This window comes from Trichosurus vulpecula, chromosome 2 (genome assembly GCF_011100635.1).
Source record: "Trichosurus vulpecula isolate mTriVul1 chromosome 2, mTriVul1.pri, whole genome shotgun sequence".
NCBI classification, from domain to species: Eukaryota; Metazoa; Chordata; class Mammalia; order Diprotodontia; family Phalangeridae; genus Trichosurus; species Trichosurus vulpecula.
Window position 1 is genome coordinate 374,475,135 of NC_050574.1, and position 14,570 is coordinate 374,489,704.

The window sequence follows — 14,570 nt, forward strand, 5'->3', positions numbered from 1 at the left end:
GGCTTTGAGAGGTACTGGGCATGGGACAGCTCTCAATTAACAATGAATTCAGCCTTTCAATCTCTCATGTCCTTTTTATTTAATTTTAAAAATGTAACTAAATTTAAGAAGCTTTTTAAGATTTATAAAAAGGAGGAAAATTAACAGGTGATACAATGTGACCTCCAATTTTATTGTCAAGTTTTCTCTTACCTACCAAAAACTGGGATCAAGGTAGGAAAAATAAAATTTAAGAGCCTAATAATTTTGTCAACTTATAGCAGCATAAATTAGCTAAAACTTAAAAAAAAAATCAAAGTGCATAAGCAGTCTTCAGGTGTTAGTGAAGTACTACTTTGTACAATGGCATAAATCAGTCTCACCTTGTCATAGTTACTTAAGTTCAAGATCAAAAATGTCATACACTGGTAATAAACCATATATAACATATAGCACTTTTACAACCACAACTTTATAGTAGTTTGAAAATTATATTTAGGGGAAGAATTCTCCCAGAATCTTTACTAATTTTGTGTTTGACCTCAGAAGTCAAAGGAATTTTTAAAATAACTTTCTGGGATTCACTTTTCACAGTTCATTTATGTAATGAATGGAATACCTACTTTTCAAGGCTTTAATAGCAATATAGCAGTTTTATTTTTAGACCAACATTTGATAGTGTATCCTCTCATTCTGTAAAGACAAAAAGTATTTTTCTGGTCAAGAATAACATTTGTATAATTGTGTTAAAGGGTTTATACAAATAACCCAAAAGTTTCAACAATAAATACAAGAACATTTAAATCTCATGATACTAAAAGTCTATTAACCAAAGTCCAAAGAACTAAAACCCAAATGTTCTTGGTGTGGGAACAAATTACTTTCAATACGATATGTGGATATTAGGTCCCCTTTTGTCATATCGGTGGCATGAAATGCCATCAATCTTATGCTGCCCATTTTAGAAAGTATACATGCTTGTTGCAAAATATTTTTTAAAACTAAATTTTAGTATTTTTTCCAATTAGCTACCACCCCCCAGTCCCCAACAAATTGCTAATGATAAAAATAATAAAAAACCAACAACAAAAAACCCCTTTTAAGTCCATCACCTTTCTGGCAGGATATGGGTGGTAATGTGCTTTCTTTTTGGTCCTCTGAAATCATGATTTGGCATTCACAAAACATTTTTTTATAATTCATATTGATCAAATGAGAGCCAGTGTAGTACAGTGAACTGGATTCAAATCCAGCTGGATATACTGGCTCTGTGATCCTGGAAAAATCACTTAACCTTTCAATGCTCTAGGCAACTCTCTTAAGATTTCTAAACTTAAGAAGATGGTGCTACCCTGCATTCACAGAATTTCCTCATTCTGGAGTTCTCTATTACATTGAAATCAAAGGTCTAGACCCTATCCCTATCCCTACCCTATCACTCATCCCTTAAAAGAACCATGTAGGAAAACCCACAATAAAATTCTAAAAGGAAGTGATTTCTTTCAGGAGAGAGAAAATATTTTCTGCTGAGATTTAAAAATTATTTTTCTAATGAAAGTACATTTGTATGTGTGACTGAACAGCAATAGAAGTCTATGCTCCAACCACTAATGTTGAAGAGGCCAAAGTTATCAGTTCTATGAAGAACTACAACATCTAGAAGTAACACCAAAAAACCATATCACATTCATCACAGGGGACTGGAATGCTAAAGCAGGAAATCAAAAGATAACTGGTATAACAGGTAAGTTTGGCCTTGGAGTACAAAATGAAGCAAGGTAGAGACTAATAGAGTTGTCAAAATAACTCACTGGTCATAGCAAAAACTCCCAACAACTCACAAAGTGATTCTGCACATGGACATCACAAGATAAGATGGTCAATATCAAAATCAGACTGGTTACATACTTTTTGCAGCCAAAGGTGGAGAAGTCCCATCCAGTTAGTTAAAATGAGCCAGAGCTGACTGTGGCTCAGATCATGAGCTTCTTACTGAAAAATTCCCATGTAAATTAAAGAAAGTAGGGAAAACCATCAGACTGTATAGGTATATGCCCTAAATAACATCCCTTATGAATATGAAATACAAGTGATGAATAAATTTAAAGGATTAGATCTGGTGAATAGAGTACCTGAAGAACTATGGATAGAGGTTTGCAATACTGTACAGGAAGGAGCAATAAAAAATAATCCAAAGAAAAAGAACAAGAAAGCAAAATGTCTGATGAGACTTTACAAATAGCTGAGGAAAGAGGGAAAGTGAAAGGTATAAAGGAGAAAGGTAAAGATATATCCAACTGAATGCATTATTCCAGAGGATAACAGGGAGAAAGGTGTTTTGGGGGGGGCAGGGCAATTGGGGTTAAATGACTTGCCTAAGGTCACACACCTAGTACATGTGTCAAGTGTCTGAGGCTGCATTTGAATTCAGGTCCTCCTGATTCCAGGGCTGGTGCTCTGCTCACTGCGCCACCTAGCTGCCCTGAAAGGTTTTTTTTTTAAATGAGCAATGTAAAGAAACAGAAGAATACACTAGAATGACAAAGAGATCTCTTCAAGAAAATTAGAGATATCAAAGGAATGTTTCCTTCAAAAATAGGCATGATAAAAAACAAAAAATGGTAGGGACTTGAGAAGATCTGGCAAGAACATTCAGAAGAACTATATATGAAAGATCTTAATATCACCAATAACTACAATGGTGTGGTTGCTGATCTAGAGTCACACATCCTGGAGAATAAAGTCAAGTGGGCCTTAGGAAGCATTACTAACAAGAAGGCTCGTGGAGGGGAGGAAATTCTATCTGAGCTATTTAAAATCCTAATTATGATGTTAAAAGTGCTGTACTCAATATGGCAGCAAATTTGGAAAACTCAATAGTGGCCACTGGATTGGAAAAGATCAGTTCACATACAAATCCTGAAGAACGAGATCAAAGAATGTTCCAGCAACTGAACAACTGTGCTCATTTCACCCTTCAGCAATGTTACAAGTTAAGATTCTTCAAGCTGGGCTTCAACAATATGTAAACTGACAATTACTGAAAGAGCAGGCTGGTTTTCAGAGAGGCAGGGAACCAGGGACCAAATTACCAACACTTGCTGTATTATGGAGAAAGCAAGGGAGTTCCAGAAAAGCATCTATTTCTGCTTCACCGACTACACTAAAGTCTGTCACTGTGTGGATCACAACAAAATGGGACAAGTCTTCAAAGAGACGGAAGCATCAGATCACCTTCCTTGTTTCCTGAGGAACTTGAATGTGGGCCAAGAAGCAACAGTTAGAACTGAACATGGAACAACTGATTGGCTTAAGAAAGGAAAATGAGTATGACAAAGCTATATATTGTCATCTTATTTATTTAACGTATGCAGAGAATAGCATATGAAATGCCAGGCTGGATGAATCAAAAGCCAGGAGTAAAGTTTCTGGGAGACATACCAACAATCTCGACATGCAGATGATATCACTCTGATGGCAGAAAGTGAAGAGGAATAAGGAGGCCTCTTGATGAGGGTGAAAACAGAAGAGAATGTAAAAACTGGCTTGAAGCTTAAAAACATCAAAAAACCAAACCCAAACTATGAAGATCTTGGCAATTGGTCTCATCACCTCCTGGCAAATAGGAGGAGAAGAAATGGAAAATGTCAGATTATATTCTTGGGTTCAAAGATCATTGCAGCTATTAAATTAAAAGAGATTTGCTCCTGGGAAGGAAAGCTATGGCAAGCATGGATGGCATACTAAAAAAAAGAAACATGACCTTGCTGACAGAGGTCCATATAATCAAAGCTACAGGTTTTCCACTAGCAATATATGGCTGTGAGAGTGTACTATATGTAAAGCTAAGCACTGCAGAATCGACACTTTCAAATTCTGCTGGAGAAGACTTCTGAGAGTCCCTTGGACAGCAAGGAGATCAAATCAGTCAGTACTTAAAGAAATTAATTCAGACTACTCATTGGAAGGTCAAATACTGAAGCTGAAGCTGAAATACCTTGGCTACATAATGAGAAGACAGGACTCATTGGAAGAAAGGCTGATATTGAGAAAGACTGAAAGCAAAAGGTAAAGGGGATAGCAGAGGATGAGATGGATAGATATTGTAATGGAAGCAAAAAAAAGAAAGAGCATGGACAGACTTCAGGAGATAATGGATAGAAGGGTCTGGCGTGCTATGGTCCATGGGGACATAAAGAGCTGAACATGACTGAACAATAAACATATAGGTCAAACCCTTCTCTCATTACTTAGTGACAGTGACATTTGCTATGACATAACATTTTTATTAATGTTTATGAACACTGTTCAATAAACCACTCTGACTTAGCTTAAAGCCCAGAGAGACTTTTCTTGAAAAGCCACAGATTACATTTTGAAAAGCACTGATTTTTAACTTAGTTTGCCTAAATTGTTCTCAACACTTAAAAAATTACAATTCACATTTTTACCTGGCTCTTGGAATAGCTTTGGCTTTAAAAGTATACTAGTGACTGAACATTTCACATTACGTATATTAGAACTTGGTGAATTTTAGGACTGAAAGAATTTCTTGTCCTGCTTGTCTGGAAAGTACAATTTTGCCTTGTAAACCATATTTCTTCATTGTTTCCATAATTTCATCTGAAATCAAAATGAAATATAAAATCACATTAACAACGTTTTGGTAAAATTTATCTAATTGTGATGTTCGCTGAAAAAAAATATAGCAAAATTATAATCACAGGATATTTTAAAACACCTTCATCTGGCAAAATGACCTTAGATTTTACAAACTTTAAAAGTTTTTGCAAGTTTTATTATATAGCTTACTTTTATGGTGGCAGTTTGCTTAAGAAATGAAAAGTAATAATTTAAAGTAGTAATTATTACAAAGTTTTTTTTTAACTTTACTTTCTTGACAATTGACTGCATTGCATGTAGGATATGCATACAAAAATATATAGTGCCAGTTTTATACATATAGGTCATCTGTATTTGTCTTTGCTTCATGAGTTACCTTGGTCAGGGATCCAACATTCAAGTGGCCATCTGACTGTTGATTAATCTCTCCATATCAGTTGTGCTGCTTCTCAAAAACCAGATTTGCTCTTTTGCTAGGGCCATACTATTGCCTTCCCAACATGGCATATGTAAACTAGCAGAGCTTCTGCTCTGCTGGCATAGCCTTCAAGAAAAACCCAAGGTCTCCTCCATGAGGTAAGGAAGCATGTAAGTACTGTAGTGCAGAGCTATGGCACAGCACATACATACATACATACACACACACACATATACACACACGTGTGTGTATATAATATATATGGATGTGTATGTATGTGTGTGTGTGTATATATATATATATGGATGTATGGGTATGTGTATGTATGTATATGTGTATATATGTACACATACACACATGGCAAAATACATTTACTTATATATTTTATAAATATTTCTAAAATGTACACATTTACACACAACGTATATATCTAAAATGGTTGAGTGGACCCCTTCTGGTGAACTCATGGGAAGATATGAATAAGAGTTACACAGGATGGGTTACAATCTTGATCAATGGAGAGAACTTTGAAATTGATGAGATCACAGATTCACTCAAAAATCACATGGAATATTACACTGAAAATATGTCAGTGAAGAAATGTTTAGTGTTAGTAAATAGGGTTCCTTATTAGTTTTCAGCCTGTGTGCTAAGAAAATAGTATCTGTTTCTGATAATAAAAATCTCAATTTTTCTGGAATAGAATGTGTAATTTGTTTTTGAAAAAATGATCCCTTACAATGTAATAGAAAAAGCAAATTAATTTCAAACCTAAGGAGCATTGTTGAATTTGAAATATGAAAAAATGAATGTGCACCTTTGTGAGGAAGGAATGGTAGGATCTCCCTTTATTTCACTGGCATGGGAAAGTACTGGTATGGAAACTCTCCACCAAAACAGATCAGCAACTAGTTTTTAACTCATTGCCATATAAAACTGCTTGGGGGTATTTTAAGTGACTGTCACAGTCACAGAGCAAATATGTATCAGCAACAGGATGTGAACCTAGGTTTTTCTGACAGCAAAGCCAGCCCTCTATCTCTTTTATCTTGCTGTGTTTTACATACTCATCATTTTTTAATATTAATTTTGAAATTTAATTTTTACATTTTAAAACTATTTTGAGTTCCAAATTCTCTTCTTCTCTCCAGACTCTCACCCAATGGGGTGAGCAATATTATAACCATTTTACACGTGCTGTCATGCAAAACCTTTTATATTAGCCATGTTGCAAAAAAAAAAAAAATCAAGAAAAATATAGGAAGTGAAAAACAATATGTTTCAGTCTAAGAGTTCATCAGTTCTCTCTCTGGAGATGGAAAGCATTTTTCATTATTAGTCTTTTGACACTGCCTTGGAGCATTATGTTGATCACAGAAACTAAATCTTTCACAGCTGATTATTGTCTCAATATTTCTGTACAATGTTTTCCTGGTTCTGCTCATTTCATTCTGTAACAGTTCATGTAGGTCTTTGTAGGTTATTCTGAAACCATCCTGCTCATTTCTCATACATGATAGTATCCCATCACAATCATATACCACTTGTTCAGCCATTCTCAATTGATGGGCATCCTCCAATTCTTTGCTACCACAAAAAGAGATGTTTCTGTATATGTGGATCCTTTTCTTTTTTCTTTGATGTCTTTGGCACACAGAGCTAGTAGCAGTATTGCTTGGCTCAAAAGGTATGCAGTTTTATAGCCCTTTGGGCATAGTTCCAAATTGTTCTCCAGAATGACTGGACCAGTTCACAACTCTACCAACAGTACATTAGCGTATCTATTTTCCCACATCCCTTCCAGGGTTTTTCATTTTCCTTTTTCTGTCATCTTAACCAATCTGAAAGGTTTGAGGTTGTCCCTCAGAGTCGTTTTAATTTACATTTCTTCAATTAGCAATTTAGAGCATTTTTTCACATAACTATTGATAGCTTTGATTTCTTCTGCCTGTTCATATTCTTTGACCATTTATCAATTGGGGAACAACTTTTATTTTTTTATAAATTGGCTTACTTCCCAATATATCTAAGAAATGAGGCCTTCATCAGAGAAACTTGCTGTAAAAAATTCCACCCCACTCACCGACACCAGTTTTCTTGATTTTTCTAATATTGGCTACACTGATTTTGCTTGTGCAAAAACTTAAATTACCCATTTTATCTCTCATGATTCTTGCTATCTCTTTTTAGTCACAAACTCTAGTCTTATTCATATATCTGGGAGGCAAATTTCTTCCATGCTCTCCTAATTTGCTTATGACATCACCCTTTATGTCTAAATCATGTAGCCATTTTGACTGTATCTTGGTATATGGTGTGAGATGTTGGTCTGTGCCCAGCTTCTGCCAGACTGCTTTCTAGCTTTCTCAGCCACTTTGGTCAAGTAGTGAGTTCTGCCTCAAAAGCTTAGATCTTTGGGTTTATCAAACACTAGATTACTATGGCCATTTACTACTGTGTATTGTGTGCTCAATCTATTCCTCTGATCCACCACTGCATTCGTTAGTATCAGACAGTTTTGATGATTACTGCTTTGTAATATAATTTGAAATTTGGTACTCCTAGGTCTGCCTGTCTTCACATTTTCTTTCACTGATTCCCTTGAGAGTCTTGACCTATGGTCATTGTTAATAGCATGATCAGGGAGCTCAAATTCAAGGTAGGGGAAAAAACAACAACATGGATATCCATAATAATTTTTCGGCTGAATAAAAAAGGATTTAATAAAAGCATAGTGAAGATGATTAGAGATGGGAAGTTCATTGTGATGAGGATATGGTGCTTGGAAAAAGTTATAGACATTTTTATGTCTAAGTAGCAGTATACACATTCAAGAAACTTGGGCAAAATGAATTTTGTTTTAAAATGATTAAAATAAAACTACCTAACAGCCAATTAAGCAGCATGTATCAAAAACTTACTATATCCTGTCCCTCTCCAGTGTTAGTATCTCCTTATCTTATGCTTTGAAAACTTTGTTACATAATTTCAGAGAAGTAAATCATTGAAAGATAGACTAAATTGTATTACCTGGATTGTTTTCTTTAATGGTAACTAAATAGAAAAATCCTCCTGGTGATAGTAGATCTGCAACCAAAGGGAAGAATCTGTCCATGACTTCTCGGCCATTTCTGCCACCAGCCCAAGCTGCCTCTATTCCATGACTTCCTACCTGTGTTACCAGTTGGAAAGAATCTTTTAATTTTTATTGAATTAAAATTATGTCTGGAATTTCAAACTATTGAAATTCTTAATCAACCTTAGATTTCCATGGTTAATACTTTGTTGGAAAACATAAATTAACTTCTATACACATTTGTCCTGCTTTTAAGAAACCTGATACAATATTTGGAAAAGTTGAAACTTAAAGTGCTAGATTAAGTGCCAGAGATCACATTATATTCTTTGTTTTATAGAAACAAAGGAGTTTTAAGGTCCCTTTTTTTTTTTGGCATAATGACATATTTAAAACATTTAAGAGATTCTATTTAAAAACTGGCATACAACTTTTAAAGAATATATGCGAAGATATACTTAAAAAAAACCCATCCACTTGCTTTGGGTCCAAAGATGACCCAACTATTAGATTCTAGAGGTAAGATTCTGAAGAAATACATTATGAATGACCCATGGTAATCTCATGTCCAAGGTGGCAAAATCTTATCTTAAAGCTGTGATAGCAGCTATGTTCCTCTGGCAATAGAGGGCTCAGGATTCATTTGGTTTACCAGGCTGTGTAGGAAAACTGGGGTGGGTGCTACTTTGGTGAATCTGTGATCTTAGGGTGGGTGTGCCCTCCAACAGAGCTTGTAACCCATCTGGATTTTCTCATCTGGTATGACTTTTGCCCATTTTGTCTTATAAATCCTCCAGGGTTTGAGAGATCAAGAAATCTCAGAGGAAAGCCTGCCTTAATTCTCATCTTCACTTGGCCATGACCACTGATATTTCTGAATCAAAGAGAGATAAAAACAAGCCTTCTAAATCACTACCCATATATTTATTTTGTGGACAGGCATCCATCCTGTCTCACCTTTCAGGTATTCCATTCCCCACTGGAGGTGGGCCTTGATGTGATTCTCTTTTCACCTTTAGCACTTCAAGTGGAAGTAGGTGGGGCCTTTTGTGACATCAAGGGAAGAAATGAGAAACAGTTCACTGTGGTGAACTTTATGTTGATTATCTTCATGAGTAATGTGATCTTTATGGTGCAGAGTAGTAAGTAAAGTGTGATGAGTGTCTCTGTAACTCTTAGAATGTGATTCTCTGGGCTTTTGTTACCAGTAAACCAAAAAGGACAATGTCTGACATTTCTTCCATTTCTAAAGTTCTAAGAATATTTTCATGCCAGTGTTTGTCATTTATGGAGTCTACGCCTATGGTTCCTCCAGTACTGAGCAAGATTATTATGACAATAACACATGGTAAGGATAACACCTAACTCAAAACAGTCTAATCCTAACTCAATTTTATTAGTAGTAAATAAATAATGTAATCCTTGGTAAATGGTAGTAGTTTTATGATCCCCTCTCAATTTAGCTTGATCTTTTTTGAGAATTAGTTTACATATCCACTGCAGCTCAATTAAACAAATATTACATGCAAAGCATCATACTTCACAAACTGGTTATACAAAGACAAAGACAACTTCAAGAAATTTCAACCTATAGTAATAGAGAGCACAAACAGCTGGTGGAATCAGGAGGGCTATCAGGAAGGGCGCCTGAGCAAGCCTTGGGAAAAAAAGGGCTCTAAAAGGTAGAAATAAGTAAGGAGTGCATTCTCAACATTATGAATGTACCAAGGTGGGAAATAGAATGTTAAAGTGGGGAAACAGAACATGACAAAGTTTGGCTGGATTACAGGATACTTGAAGAGGAAAACAGAAAAGAGAGGAAGGAGGGAAGTTGGAGAGAGGAAGATGGGCTGATTTATTAGAGTTTTAAATTTCAGTTTGATGGAGTCACTGAAAGTTTTTGAGCAAAGTAGTGAGATACGGCCAGGCCTTTACTTTAGAGAAAAAAATTTAGGAGTCGTGTGAAAACTTTGAGAGGGAAGAAACTGGTGAAATTCAGTTATTTATAGGCAGGATATGAAAGGCAGGTAGGCAGCACAGTGGATAGAGTATCAGGCCTGGAGTCAGGAAGACCTGAGTTCAGATTTGGCCTCAGATACTAGCTGTGTGACCCTGGGCAAGTAACTCAACCCTATTTGCTTCAGTTTCCTCATAAAATGAGCTGAAGAAAGAAATGGCAAGCCACTACAGTATCTTTGCCAAGAAAACCCCAAATGGGGTTACAAAGAGTCAGACATAACTGAAAGAGGTGAACAAAAACCAATCAAGATGAGAGGTCATGACCTAGGCCATGCTTCACATACTATCACAAGCATCTTGCTCTATGCCCTGCTGATATATATATACATAGCTCATCTCTCATCCACTTTCTCTCATTCTCAGAAAAATAATCAAATCGATACTGTTCATTGATTCTGGCATGAAATAAGGTAGTGGTTATTGGAGAAGGAGATGGGAGATAAAAGATGGCATCAAAAATCAACAAGTTTAGCAACTAATTGGACTTTGGAAAACTCTGAGGTTATGACCCTAAGCAGTATGGTGCTACCTTCAAGAAGTAAAGAGAGCCGGATTTGGGGAAAGACAATATTAGCTTCTGACGGAATCTGAGGTGCCAAAAGGACTTTCAAGTGGAACTGTTTAGCAGTCAGTATATATTAAGGAGTCATCTTCAAAGACGATAATCAAATCAGTGGAAGCAAATGGGATGACCAAGAGAAATTGTAGGGAGGAAACAGGCGCCTAGGATAGAGCCCTGATGGATGTCTAGGTTTAGAAGGTAGGATATATATAAGCTAATAAAGGAGGCTGAGGAATGCAGTGTCACGGAATACAAGGGTAAAGGAAGTAACTAGGAGGGTTGGGACACCATATTAAAAGATGCAGGAAGGGCAAAGACGTTGGGAATGAGAGAAAATTTTTGTTAAAACCTTTGCTTAATTGCTAATTTTTAGCCACCTAGAGATTATGAATAACTTTTTGTTCAGTTTTATTGTTTTTACATATCATTTTCCCTTAACACCTCTCCCTCCTACAATAAAGTTTTCTTCAACTTCAAGCAAACTAACAGACACTATGAACTTGACACAGTATAAACCACATTCTTCCTCTGTACTTCCCTACCCTTTCTACTAAGAGGAGACATGTTTTCACCATCTCAGCACTCTGGGACCAAGATTAGTCACTGTGGTTAATCAGTTCAAATAGCTTTTAAATGTTTTCACAATATTTCAGTCATTGTGGGTTCTGCATTCTTTACTTTGTACTTATTCATACATTCTTCCCATGTTTTTCTCATCATGTCCACCTAGCTTTGAAACTCTGCCTTGGGTTTGAGCTGTCCTGAATAGTAAGTGGAAGGAAACTCCCTTAACTCCCTTCTGTCTCACCAGCCCCAGACCATATTTCAAATCCCATAGATCCTAGAGATTTTGCTAAATGTCCTTCTGCCATATGCATATCCCCTCTCCCATCTAGATTTCACCTTTTGCTACTGAGAACAGTAATCAGACTGTAGGCATTTGGCACAGAGCATGGTACACAGTAGGCACTTAATTGCTTTTATTCAATTATTTTATGGTTCTGTTCACCAGCTCTGAGACTCTCCATGCCATAACTATTTTCCTGGCCAACCATCCCCTATTAGAATACAACATAAGCTTCCAAAGTGCAGAAACTATTTCACATTTGAGTCTGTATTCCCCTGACATTTTAAGTTACTGTTGTTCTATGTGATGAATCAAAGAATACATTCTGAACCCTGGCTTCATCCTGACCGTGGAAACTTATCACTGTTTCTGAAAACCAAGAAATGTACGTATGAAGACCCTGCACGGGTAGGGAGAATTTCATTTAGTAGGAATAACTTAGCCATTTGAATCTTCCTCCAAGCTACAATACTTCTGTGAATGTGTATAAAATGTCTCTTACAGACCCAACACCAAGGAGCAGTGAGAACTTCATCATGGATAGCTTCAATTTTATCATTAAAATAGGAGGCAAGGTCATCTTCTGAAGAAAGCAGACAAGGAGCAGAGTCAGGGTCTTGAGAAGAGAGAATAAAGTTCATAGTGGATCAGCCGCTAGGTAGTACGTGGGAGTCAATCATGAATGAACAGATTGCTGTGTAGCAGCAAAGGCCCAGAAGAGGTAAAAATGACATGTATTGTTTAACTTATTCCAGAAAAAGGTGGGCATTTGCTAGTCATAGCAATGGAGTACTCAACTGACTGAAGTAGGGGTTGCGAGGGGCAACGGCAGCTAGAAGGTCATATGGTGACAGGGGTCACTAATCACTAATCCTCATGACGGGGACTGGTGCCATGACCAGGAGGAGAGGGTGGATCACGCAGTAAAGGAGTCCTGAAGTCTCAGGGAGCACATGGCAGTGTACCCTCCTTATTCTTCCATATCTTACCACCACAGTTTTAATCAGGGCCAATACAGGGGAGCAGTGGAGGCTGCATTTCTTCACTCTGCAGCAACAGAAGTTTTTGCCCATCTAACCATGTAATGATGGAGGTTGGAGTGGGTGCCATTTTCATTGATGCTACCCCCTACTGGAGACAGGGCAATGATGACATAGTAAAATTCATTCAAAACCAGCCAATGTGTAACCTAGAGATAATGGTCATTTTAAATTGTTACACATGTCTTACCTCTTCAGAAGGTGTTACTACATAGGGTGGGTTAAATATCAGAAGATCGACTTTGCTGAGTAACCTCGGTAGCAAGCCCTCGGCCTGGATGTAAAAAAAAATAGTCAGTTGGACTTTGTGGTTAAATGTTAGTGCCCTCAATAATGACACTTGTATTCTTACAGAAGAAATTTGTTTAATGTACTGCAAAGCATGTGGCGCTGACATGTCTTAAAATCTCATACGTTTTCATCTTAAGTCTCACCTAAATTTACACAGAATAATAATTTGTTTTGGAACATGGAAGCTGGTTCATCAAAAGAAGCATAAAATGTCTGGGTATGTTACTGCTGTTCAATGATCCAGGTTGTGCACTTTGGTATATTTTTATAAAATGAAGTAAAGGGTAAGCAGAATCCACAGATTATAGCAAGCTGGACACAGAAATAGCTGCATTCCATAAATACTTAAAACTTGGTAGTATTTTATGATTGAGAACTAGGAAAAAAGATGCCTTTTTTTGAGTCAATAAATTCAGTCAAACTAGATGTAGCATATATATACATACATACATACACATATATGTATAATGTAGGATTTATGCTTCTAGAATTTCTGTACTCCCTGTGTTATTAGTTCAGATTTTTTTTTCTAAATCAAATGCTTCCTTAATAATAGCTACCCTACAGTATTTCATTTAAATGTTCCTTTCAATGTCAAATTCTGACTCAGAAATAATGAAATAGTATACATCAAAGATTTTGACTATCAAAATTCTAAAAGTCTTCTAAATTCTATTTTTAAACTTAAAACAGTTACGTAGTCATTAAGTAGATGATTAAAAAAAGACATGCTTATTCAGAAAGACTGCTAAATTTCTTTCCCTGGCAGTCCTTAATTAGAGATTCATTTTGTTATAACACAGATACCATTTTGCCTTTTTTTTTTTTTTTAAATAATGGTCAACAATTTTCTTTATTACTCAGGGTTAAGTATTTTCTGTACACTAGTTAAGAAGGCAAAGCCATTACATTTTAAGAAGACTTGTATCCAAAACTGTTAAAAAAATTTTTTTTAACCTAGTACTTAAAGGATGAAGCCTCAACCATCCAAAAAGTCCAGCTGCTCGGACAACTATTCTCTTAAAAGCTGCTTTATATGTTATCTTATTTATTCCTTACAATAACTCCGTGAAGTAAAAATGTTGCTTGGGCATTGACAAATTAAATAACTCCCATAGTCAAGCGCCAGAAGCCAAATTTGAACCCAGGTCTTCCTGATTCTATCTACTATGACTGGCTCTTTATGTCTCCCTATGCCAACCTACACCTTCCTAAAAGCTGGGGAAAATTTTTTTATTTTATACCAGTAATGGAAAAGGACTACTATCTCACCAAATCTGTAATTACTGGCTGAATGTCAACTTTGTTACACAGTGCTGTCTCCAAGGTACAGTCGGCTGCTTTGGGGTTGATATCAGTACACCTATAAAAAAAGATAAAAAACAACGGTGTAATCCTTTGAAAAACAAATAAAACCTTACAAATTAATGGGGCAAATCTATGACAGAAATCAAGAAATGTTTAATTTTTTTGTAAATAAAGTATAAGTATAATAATGGGCAAGAAAACAGATGGACATTTGTGGCTTTTTTATCCTGACAACTGGCATCCCTATAAAACTGTTTAGAACTGCAGAATGTTAGAGCTGGAAGGGACTTTATACATCATTTCTTTAAAATACAATTAAAAAAAACAGAGACGAGTAACTTGGACCCAAATTACAATTGCATATATAGTTTAAATTGTTACAAAAGGCATACTATTCATTTAACTAT

General features: G+C 36.1%; 1 protein-coding gene across 1 annotated transcript in view; it reads right to left on the reverse strand.

The window, feature by feature from the left end:
• Positions 1-151: 151 nt before the first annotated feature.
• N6AMT1 (N-6 adenine-specific DNA methyltransferase 1) overlaps positions 152-14,570 on the reverse strand; it is a 30,954-nt gene continuing 16,535 nt past the window's right edge. Inside the window, exons 3-6 of the mRNA XM_036746150.1 lie at positions 14,128-14,218; positions 12,755-12,838; positions 8,051-8,192; positions 152-4,602 (exon numbers count right to left, since the gene is read on the reverse strand). Coding sequence (XP_036602045.1) covers positions 4,496-4,602; positions 8,051-8,192; positions 12,755-12,838; positions 14,128-14,218 — 424 coding nt within the window. The 3' untranslated portion in view covers positions 152-4,495. The remainder of the gene's footprint in view (positions 4,603-8,050; positions 8,193-12,754; positions 12,839-14,127; positions 14,219-14,570) is intronic.